At 46.7% G+C, this 11,401-nt stretch overlaps 1 protein-coding gene across 3 annotated transcripts in view; it reads left to right on the top strand.

Moving 5' to 3' along the window:
• The window catches only part of plch2a (phospholipase C, eta 2a), a 134,294-nt gene that overhangs the window by 19,219 nt on the left and 103,674 nt on the right, over positions 1–11,401 (top strand). Inside the window, exon 1 of one of the 3 annotated variants that reach the window (XM_030360376.1) lies at positions 6,166–6,247. The exons of the other annotated variants lie outside the window; for them this stretch is intronic. Coding sequence (XP_030216236.1) covers positions 6,217–6,247 — 31 coding nt within the window. The 5' untranslated portion in view covers positions 6,166–6,216. Of the gene's footprint in view, positions 1–6,165; positions 6,248–11,401 lie in introns of those variants that run through there. 3 annotated transcript variants of the gene reach the window in all.

Below are 11,401 nucleotides of genomic sequence, written 5' to 3'. Positions count from 1 at the left end.
TTGCCTTGCCTTGCCTTGCCTACATCTAAGGCACAAATCAGGCAAAATCCTCACCAAACCTGATAACGTGTGTGTGTGTGTGTGTGTGTGTGTGTGTGTGTGTGTGTGTGTGTGTGTGTGTGTGTGTGTGTGTGTGTGTGTGTGTGTGTGTGTGTGTGTGTGTGTGTGTGTTTAAGAATGAGTGGGTGGGTGTATATGAATATAAATATATGATGAACAGGAATTTGTGGATAAGCAAGGAGGCAGAGAGATTTCTTTGTGTTTGTGAGCGAGAGAGAGAGAGAGAGAGAGAGAGGAGCATACACATGAAAGACAAAAGGGGGACGTGGTTGGATAATAACGAGAGACAGAGAGAGAGAGTGAGAGATGAAAAATAGAGTTAAAGGACGATAGAGGGATACAAGTAGCTAAGAAAACTATGGGAAGGGAACGTGAGAAATAGAGAGGTAGAAGGATGAGAAAAAATACATAAAAATAGGACAGAATCAAAATAAGTTCGTGAGTTAGTGACATTATGCATGTCTCTTTGTGTGTGCTGTGTGTGTGTGTGTGTGTGTGTGTGTGTGTGTGTGTGTGTGTGTGTGTGTGTGTGTGTGTGTGTGTGTGTGTGTGTGTGTGTGTGTGTGTGTGTGTGTGTGTGTGTGTGTGTGTGTTAGAGTGTGTGTCCTCCCCAGGGCATGGGGAAGATGTGAGGCATCTGTAAATGGAACAGAGATATGAGATCTGTCCTCATCTGCACCACACACTCTACAGCATGCACACACAAATGTGAGTGCAAGTTTGTGTGTGTGTGTGTGTGTGTCTGTGTGTGTGTGTGTGTGTGTGTGTGTGTGTGTGTGTGTGTGTGTGTGTGTGTGTGTGTGTGTGTGTGTGTGTGTGTGTGTGTGTGTGTGTGGTACGTGCATGTGTATGTGTGCGTGTGTGTGTGTGTGGCTGCTTGAGCAGTAGCTTGCCACAGAGTAAAAAAATTGAGTTTGTTCCTAAGTTTTGTGCACTTGTTCCGGTAATATTACAGCGTTGTTTACACATATCCGTGTGCCAGAACTTTACCGGTAATGTTCCAACATGGGAGGGAAGTCGGCAGAACATAGTCACCGGGTTTGCGGGGTCTGGGATAGAGACAGCGAGATGGAGTCATGAGAGAGAGCGAGAGTCTGAGAGAGAGAGAGAGAGAGAGAGAGAGAGAGAGAGAGAGAGAGAGAGAGAGAGAGAGAGAGAGAGAGAGAGAGAGAGAGAGAGAGAGAGAGAGAGAGAGAGAGAGAGAGAGAGAGAGAGAGAGAGAGAGAGAGAGAGAGAGAGAGAGAGACAGAGACAGAGACAGAGAGAGAGAGAGAGAGAGAGAGGTTGTGTGTTTGTGTGAGCATGAGAGAGACAGAGAGAGAGTGTCTTCTTAGTATAGTGAGTTTCTGAGGTTGTTGTAGCCCCGGGGTAGGAGCCCATTACCACATCCAGCCGCCTGCTACCTCGCAGTGCAGCCACAACTTTTAACTCTAACCTGAAGATCTCCAGGAATTTGAGTTAAAAGTCTAGGTTGCAGACCCACACAAACACACACACACACACACACACACACACACACACACACACACACACACACACACACACACACACACACACACACACACACACACACACACACACACACACACACACACACACACACACACAATGCTGCAGATGACATCCACACCCTCACACATTATTTCACCCTCTCATTCATTCCCAAACACGTTCATCCATTCACACTCATCCACACACACACACACACACACACACACCACACACACACACACACACACACACACACACACACACACACACACACACACACACACACACACACACACACACACACACACATGCACACACATACACACACACTTCACACACTAGTTAACACACATTGAAAAGGCTAACCCCCATGTTGATAAAAGACACAAGGGCCACATGTGGTCCACCAAGATAAGCCTTTGAGATACTGTGTGTGTGTATGTCTGTGTGTCTGTGTGCGAGTGCGCGTGCCACAAAGCAGGCCGTGTGGTGGGTATTTCATGGATTGGAGTCACTGGGCAAGCACTCCCCCCACTCAAGTGTTTAGCCGGCATCATGTGTTATCTGTCCCCAGCTAACCCCACCGCCCCACCCACAGTGATGGGCCGACTTAAAAACATCTCCACATGCATTGTAAACGCGGCTGCCATTATTAAAGAGTACTAAAGACCACTAAAGAAGAGAACTGCTATGTCTGCCGAAAGAGCAGCCAAAGATAGAGGGTACGGACACGGAATAGAAAGGAACATATCTTTCTTGTTTATGTTTTTGTGTTACCATGTGTAGTGAGGGAAGACATTGATTTTCCTTATCGAGATGGTGGAACGTAACCAGCCAATACCGTCCTGTGGCAGAGAGAGCATTTTGGGTTGAATCCCTCGGTGTCACTACGCGTTAGATCAAACGGAGACGGATCCCAAAAGCTCATTCCAAGTGTCATGATCCGAGTGTGCCGAACAAAAGGTGAGCAAAGTGTGCTCCCCGGTGAAAGGCATGGCTCTCGGGGGGTGGCGGGGGGGACAGACGGACGAAGCCACAGAATAAACCGACCAGGCTGGGCGATGACAAAAGCGTCAGAGTGCAGCCACACACACACACACACACACACACACACACACACACACACACACACACACACACACACACACACACACACACACACACACACACACACACACACACACACACACACACATATACTGAGCAGGGGATGAATATAAATGACACGTAATGAAAGGAATCCCAAACAAAGCAGGGCGACTCGCGCCGGTGGAGCTGAGGAAGGAATTACCTCGCGGCGGGATGGTGGAGGGAAGGTGTGCGCCGCGCTGCACGCCTCCTGTCCACGCCGCTGTATACCGTCTGGTCATTTAGCCGGCATGTCGGTCCAGCGTGACTCCTGCCGAAGTCAGAGACAGCAATGTAGGGGGGCACCAAGGGGGGTTCATGAAACAGCTACAGGTAGACTTTGCATTGATTGGTATCGTTGATTCTAAGTGTAATTGTGTTGGCCAGACATTCAGGCGTTTACTATTCTCTATTTAGTATTTATTAAGCAGATCTACTCTCCACTCCTCCATTGCTGAACTCTGCTTCAGTGAGGAGAGCAGCTGTGCTCTCTGTCCCTCCTAATGCAGGCGAATAAAGATGTGAATAAGGAGAGCAGTGGCGCAAGCACACACACACACACACACACACACACACACACACACACACACACACACACACACACACACGCACGCACACATTGCCCGCACGTGCGCGTGCGGGCACACACATTGCGTCGGAAGTGCGAAAGCTCCCTATAGGGTGACTGGCCTACATTGCAGAAATACCCCCTCGTCTGATGGAGGATGTGGCTCGCACCCGAGTGGAGCTACTATGCACAGGGAAGGCTGGTTGCTTCCAGCGTCGCAGTCTGACGTTATCAGTCCATCTCCTCTGCAACTTTTGGAGGGTGGAGGGTCTACGAACAAAACATATCCCCATGGATTTTTGGGGAGCTTTTTGCGCCGTTATTCATGAGTAGGACAGGGTGGTTAGACATAGGCAAGTGTTTCGAATGAGAGAGGGAGTGCCTTTGTAGCATTAGGAACAGGGCCCAGAATCTAACCCACGTCGCTACAAAGATGACGTAAGGTCAGGTGAATGAACACCGGGGACAATTTAGGTTATTGTATTGTTAGCCTATTTATTGTTTGTCTCGTACATGCTTATGGTATAAAGTTAATCGATACTTAGACCCTTGTGTACTAAGTTTGCAGCGCATACTTTCAGACAAATACAAGACTAATTACAAACCATCTTAAAGTGAATGGCAAGCTAAATCTTTCTGTTAAAGCATCTTAATTTTGAACAGTATATTTTTTAAACAGGGACATAGCTCCAACTGGAGAGAGGCCACCAAAAAGGGGGACAATCCCTGCACACGGAGGACGTCTAGTCACGCGGATGTTAAGACTGTGGTTAGCTCACGGTTTGAGGAACCAGGTGATATCAAGTCATTAAACGCCCCAGATGTGCCTCAGTGCCCCTGCGCTATATGTGTGTGTCTACCTAGAGGGCGTGAATGCGTCGACAGATGCTTTGGTGTTGTGTAAGTGTGTACTTAGGAGAGTGGCGGAATCTCTATGCATCTTCATTATCAACATTCTCTCTCTCATTCTCTCTCTCTCTCTCTCTCTCTCTCTCTCTCTCTCTCTCTCTCTCTCTCTCTCTCTCTCTCTCTCTCTCTCTCTCTCTCTCTCTCTCTCTCTCTCTCTCTCTCTCTGTCTCAGAGATCTGTTGTAATTGGCAAATTATGGTAAACGTGCACGTGCCTTTATGCACACATGCACACATGCCCATACACCCACAAACCCACGTGCACAGACCCAGCGATGAGAAAACCTCTTCATCTCTCTCTCTCTCTCTCTCTCTCTCTCTCTCTCTCTCTCTCTCTCTCTCTCTCTCTCTCTCTCTCTCTCTCTCTCTCGCTCTCTCTCTCTCGCTCTCTTTCTGTTGTTATTGATATCCCAACACTCTCGCTCTCTTTCTCTCTCTCTCTCTGTTTCTCTCTCTCTTTCTGTTGTTATAGATATCATCCTACCACCCTCTCTCTCTCTCTCTCTCTCTCTCTCTCTCTCTCTCTCTCTCTCTCTCTCTCTCTCTCTCTCTCTCTCTGCCGTCATCATTGTCCTGTAGAACTTGAGCCACTACTTCTTATCACTTCTATCAAGATCAAGAGAGGGGTTTGAGCAGAAGAACAGTTTTTTGGCTTTAAGTTTTAACCAACATTTATTTTCCTCCCATTGCCATCATTAAAGCAACCGACCACCAATTACTTCCAACAACCACAAAAACGACCAAAATAAAATGAAACGGACCATGGATCTCGGTAATACACGGGGGGAGGATCCAGAGCGTAGGCTTGTGTACGTTGTGGTGTCTCTTGCTTGGGCCGGTCAAGGTCCCAATGTCCATGTCCATATTAAGGATGAACAAACGGTTCATTCCTGGATCAATGTCCTTCCATTTTCATAGTACACCGTAGTCCAGTGGTTGGGATGTTTGACTCCTAACCAAAGGTCTGACCTCTAGGCATCCTTGCTGCCCCAACCCCTACCTGCTCCTCAATGCCTTCGGGCTAAGATTCACTGGGAGTCACTCTGCCTCTGCTAAATGTCTGTCTGGCTACTGGTGACCAACTATTGTTTATTTGTATGACTTATCTTGACCACACACCCACACACACACAGTCTCTCTTGGTATGACAACGTCAATGGCCTGTTGAACAAATGTAACGGCACAGAATGCAATTAAGGACTCCTACTTCAGAGCGTAATATATGGACAAAATATGCCTGTGCACACCCATGCAAAACACCAGACTTCTACGAAATACAATAAGAAATGCTAATGAAGATATATACACACACACACACACACACACACACACACACACACACACACACACACACACACACACACACACACACACACTCACACACAACTTATAACACAACTGGTGGGCATGGCGAACAAGGTGAAAGGAGAAATAAAAGAGAAAGCGTTGGTAAGCGTCAGAGATAAGTCTTAAGTGGGATGGAGAGATAAATAGATAGAAAGAGGAAATAATGGTTAAAGTTAAAGAGACAGAGAGAGAGAGAGAAAATCGACGTGTTAAAAAGAGAGAGAGAGAGTGCCATAGCACTTGCTTCCCACTCCCACATTGTTCTCATTGTGTATCAGTCTTCTGTCACTCTCTCTCTCTTTACCTCTCTCTCTTTCTCTTAACCTCCCCCTCTCCTTCCCTCTCTCTCCTACTCCCTACATCTCTTTCTATTTTCCTTAGTGTATCTGTCTCTCTTTCTATCTCTTCCTAGCTCTCTCTCCCTTTCTGCATCATTCTCTTCTCTCTCTCTCTCTCTCTCTCTCTCTCTCTCTCTCGCTCTCTCTCGCTCTCTCTCTCTCTCTCTCTCTCTCTCTCGCTCTCTCTCTCTCTCTCTCTCTCTCTCTCTCTCTCTCTCTCTCTCTCTCTCTCTCTCTCTCTCTCTCTCTCTTCCTACCTCTCCCATCTTTCTCTCTCTCTTCCTACCTACCTCTCTCTCCCTCTCTTCCCTGCGCTGCTCCCTGCGCTGCTCTCTGCTCATTAGCTGAAGGGATTCGGAAGCGATCGGCAGCCAGCATGGAGCTGGCCATGGTGCCTCAGAGATTCAGTACGTACAGCTATCTCTCTCTCTATCACTCTCCTCTTCTTGCTTCGGTCCTTCTCCCTGTTCTTCTCCTCTCTTTTCCACCCTTCTCTTCTTCCTCTTTTTATATTTTTCCCGCTCTTTTTCTTTTCTCTTTCTCTTTTCTCAAACACCCGCTCTGTGCCTTTGTGATGCTCTTCTCCTCTCTCCCATAAAGCTTTGTTGGCTATTTGTTTGGCTGTTTGTTTGGCAGTTTGCAGTGTGTTTTGGTGATGTGAAATTTGTGTTTGAATTGCTGTTCTGCCCTTTTTTTTATGTTCTCGAGAGCCTCCGTAGCACGGAGATAACTGATTGATAATTGCTAAGTGACGTCAGGCGCTGATAGGCTGGTACATGGAAAAACTTGTTCCATTGTGTTGTATTTTGTGTTCATCTCGGATCTATTGTTCATTGTCCTTCTCAGCTCCAAGCGGAGCTATATTCCTATTGTCTTTTCACTCTAATCGCCGTTTTAAAATGTGTTTTATTTATGAGGGTATCACTTCAGGGTGGGGCAAGTGTGTGTGTGTCTGCCTGCGTGTGTGCGTGTTTGTGCATGCGTGTTTGTGTGTGTGTGTGTGTGCACAAATGCAAACATGTCTGTGTGTATGTGTGTGTGTGTTTGTGTTTGTGCACATGTGAGCATGTGTGTTTGTGTCTCTGTGTGTGTGTATGTGGGTGTGGGAGACACCTGTTGGTTTAAGTCATTACAGAATGCATCTACTTTATGTAAACGTGTGTGGTCTTTGCAAATGGATATTGTTGCAAAACTGTTGTACAAGAGATGACGGCCGTATGTCTGTCTGTAGGGAGAGAAGGTTGAGGGAGAGCCGCTCACAGATTGAGCCCACTCTCCTCTGTGTTTAATGCTTCACTCCTTCTCCTGCAAAGGATACATAATTAAGGCTGTCCACAATGTGCAGATGTAAAGGGAACTATGCAATTAGTTTTCCGTCAAAATCCAAAGAGAGGGCTCTCATTTATTTTCCATAGAAATGTGTATAGACATGGGCATTTTTTTAATTCAAATTTAAACTGAAATCCGATCATTCTCAAGGCGAACAACAGCAAAAGATCAATATGTGGTTAATGCATTTATTCAGTATGTTACAGTGTATATGGTTCCCTGGAATGTAAATGCTGTGGTGTATGTTGTAAGCACAGTGGTGCAACACATCAGCGTAGATAGTTGTGATTCCGCCGTCTGTTTGATGGCGGTGATGCTGTGTACGGTAAAAATGTAATCATCCATTATTAAAACCCCTGAAACATTTATTAAACCTTCTTCTTTTTATGGTCCCCTTTTCCGCCTTTACGGGGAGAATTTAAATAAACAGATTAGCTACCCGGGGAAAATACAATATATATGAGTTTCAAATATAAAAAGGTTGTTTTTGGGGTTTGGGTGTGGGCTTATAGATGGATGAATGCATGTTGGTAAGCTGGAGTTGGGTATATGCCAGCGCTGCTAAGCCATTATTAGATATGAGATGTCACGAGAGAGCCCTTAAATGTGATCAGAGGTGAGCCATGCTATGCATGACAGGGGAACCATAGCAATGTCGGAGAGCAATAAATGAATGAAGCAAGACAGAGGAAGAGATAGTGGTTCACTCTCTCCATCTCTCTCTCTCTCTATCCCTCCCTCTATCTCTCTCCAACTCTGTCTCAACTCTATTTCTCTCATTCTCTCTCTGTGTCTATCGCTGAGGCTGTACCCCCCCTCTCTCTCTCTCTCTCTCTCTCTCTCTCTCTCTCTCTCTCTCTCTCTCCCTCTCCCTTCTCTCTCTCTCTCTCTCTCTCTCTCTCTCTCTCTCTCTCTCTCTCTCTCTCTCTCTCTCTCTCTCTCTCTCTCTCTCTCTCTCTCTCTCTCCCTCTCCCTTCTCTCTCTCTCTCTCTCTCTCTCTCTCTCTCTTTGCAGGAGAAAGGGTGAGCGAGTTGTTTAGAGGGTGAGTGAGAGTGATTGAGATAGGTTTAGAGGGGGAGAGTGCTCTCGACAGAGTGCAGTGAAAGAGTATATCAATTCCTACCTAGGATAACCTGGGTGGCTTGGTCACAGATTATCAGGAGAAAGGACTAGAAATTAGTGGATGAATGAAAAATGAAGGTATGCATTGATCTATACATGTGCTATTAGAGTTCATAAAATGGTCCAAAATAATTATTTAACTCGTTTAAATAGATAAATGGATGGAGGGAGGGAGGGAAGGAGGGAGGGAAGGAGGGAGGGAGGGAGGGATAGATACACTGACAGATACAGTAAATGATTGATGGATGGGGAATAGTTATTTAGAATATGGATTGGTAAATAGGTTTAGATCGATGATGACCTTAATGTCATCTTCAGCGCCATTTCTTTGAGGCAATGTGCATCGGGTATGATAAAAAAAGGAAATGGGAGTGGGAGTGGGATCAAACATCATAGGTGGTCTTAATACACACACACACACACACACACACACACACACACACACACACACACACACACACACACACACACACACACACACACACACACACACACACACACACACACACACACACACCTTCAACCTGAGCATGAGTCTTGCAAGGTTCCTAGAAGACCTCCTGTATGGCTAAGATAGGACGTCACTGGACTAAATGACTGTTATTTAGTGCTGTCTTGTTGTGCTGCAACAAAGTCATTTCCTTATTCTATATCTATCAAAGACACACGCAGGAGTACACAGAGCCGCTGTAACAGGTAGCTTTCAACACTATAGCGAGCAGTGACTTCTCGCGCCGTAATGGACAGGATCGCGAGCGGAATGTGAAGAGTGTGGGTTTCAAACACCACGATTTGTGGTAAACTGTCCTCCTGAGAGGAGAGAACTTTTAGATGTGTATATATATATATATATAGAAACATATCTTAACAGAAGATAGACGCAGTATTAGACGCCCAGGTAAAAGTCAGGAGAACTACAGGAGCCCTGGAGGTTTCCGTCTTTATGATTGCATCAGGCTTCAATGTTGTCTCCTTCTGCTTCTGAGATCTGCGTTCCGCCCCAAGCGGTCTAAATGTCATGATCTTATTAAGACGTTTCTGTATGATTCAGACAAATGACTGTGGTACGTCCCCGTATATAGTCTTTTACCTATCCCTAACTCAATTTCCCCTCTCTGTGGAGCAGCCCCGGTTCATTTATTCGTTTTGTTTAAACGCAACGGGCAAAGTAGAGATGAAAACGCGGTCTTGAACGTGACGTAACCGTCGGTAAGACAAACACAAGAGCTATAGTGGATAGCAATTAGTATCCCAATGTCGGGAGTCTCGAGCCAGGAGACTAATTGAACATTCACTCCTTTCATTGCAGCCTTGATCCTGTATAATGAACGTTTAAATATTGTAATAGGAACCGATACCGCTGCCCATCATTCCTGTCAGTAGGAGGGGTCTCACCACTGCCTCGACGGTCTCAGGGCTCTGCTCTCTCTACGCTGCGATTCCTCCGCCCATCCACTCTAGCTCCAGTGAGTGTTCAGTGACCCCAAATGAAATGTGTGAGTGCGGTTAGCCGTTCCGAGCCGTTTTGAAAATCGGCCTCTTCTGACATCCCAAGTGGGCGTGTCCACCTAGAGGTGTGCTGGATAGATCCGTTTACCAGCCTACGCAATGGACTGTAGCAAATGTTGCTCATTTATCCGTCATACATCTAGCTGGACACGCCCACTTGTGATGTCAGAAGAGGTCGATTTTCAAAATGGCTTGGACCGGCTAATCACACTCACACCTGGCGGTATAATATGTCACCTTTAACATAAGTAAACCTTTTCTAAAATCGGTTTGCCAGATGCTTTCCAAAAACATGAACCCCTCTATACATCTTGGGGGGGGGGGCAGCCTACAAGCTCCTCTCCAGTGCACTCATTTCCTATGTCCCCTTCTGATAGAAGGGGACGATAGGGAGGCGGCTCCATCGCGTGTTCCAATAAACATAATGAATAAGTGGCGGTATGAGGTCCATGGCTGGTGCCTGTTGTATTTTAATCAAAACAGAACCTCGGGTCAGCCCTCCAGTGGGCCGTGCACCGAACCTCATCCTGGCACACTTAGCGGGCTCCCGACCGGGGAAGCCACTTCTACCGTGCCCGGAGGCCTATTCACACTCAGGTTACACCTGTTTGTGTGTGTTAGTGTGTGTGTGTGTGTGTGTGTGTGTGTGTGTGTGTGTGTGTGTGTGTGTGTGTGTGTGTGTGTGTGTGTGTGTGTGTGTCTCTATTTGGAAATTGGAAATGGTCTGAAATGTTTTGCGGTTGTATTCCCTCAAGCAATAAATTGTATCTCTGCATAGAACTGTGTGTGTGTAAGTGTGTGTTTGTGTGTGTATTTGTGTTAGTGTATGTGTATTTGTGAGTGTGTGTGTGTGCGTGTGTGTGTGTGTGTCCCTGCATGGACATGTGTTTCTTCACGTGCATGTCTGCAAGTGTGTGTGAGTGTGTGTGTGTGTGTCTTTGTGTGTGTGTGTGTGTGTGTGTGTGTGTGTGTGTGTGTGTGTGTGTGTGTGTGTGTGTGTGTGTGTGTGTGTGTGTGTGTGTGTGTGTGTGTGTGTGTGTGTCTGTGGTGTGTGTGTGCCTTGGCTGCAGTAACATTTTAATGATGCTGCTGTGCTGGGGGTTGGGTGAGGCTAGCCAGTGGCTGCGGCTAAAAGGACAGACGGCCTCGAGTAACAATCCCATTTAAGATGCCTGGCGACATCTTTGCCCCCATAATGAAATTGAATGGATGTAGCCACACACATGCACACAGGCATGCACCTGCACACACACGCACACACACAACTGATATCATGAAGAGAGAGAGCGGGACCAAGAGAGGGAGGCAGAGGGAGAGAGAGAGAGAGAGAGAGAGAGGGAGAGAGAGAGAGGGAGAGAGGGAGGGACAGAGAGAGAGAGAGAGAGAGAGAGAGAGAGAGAGAGAGAGAGAGAGAGAGAGAGAGAGAGAGAGAGAGAGAGAGAGAGAGAGAGAGAGAGAGAGAGAGAGAGAGAGAGAGAGAGAGAGAGAGAGAGAGAGAGAGAGAGAGTCATGACAGCGTCTGGGCAGTGAGCTGTCTTGTCTGGTGGAACCTGGTTCGTCCGTCCGTCTGTCGCTGCCTGTCTGTATGTGCTGAGCAGGGT

This window comes from Gadus morhua, chromosome 1, assembly GCF_902167405.1.
Source record: "Gadus morhua chromosome 1, gadMor3.0, whole genome shotgun sequence".
Taxonomy (NCBI): domain Eukaryota; kingdom Metazoa; phylum Chordata; class Actinopteri; order Gadiformes; family Gadidae; genus Gadus; species Gadus morhua.
This window is presented reverse-complemented; position numbering and strand designations above follow the sequence as displayed.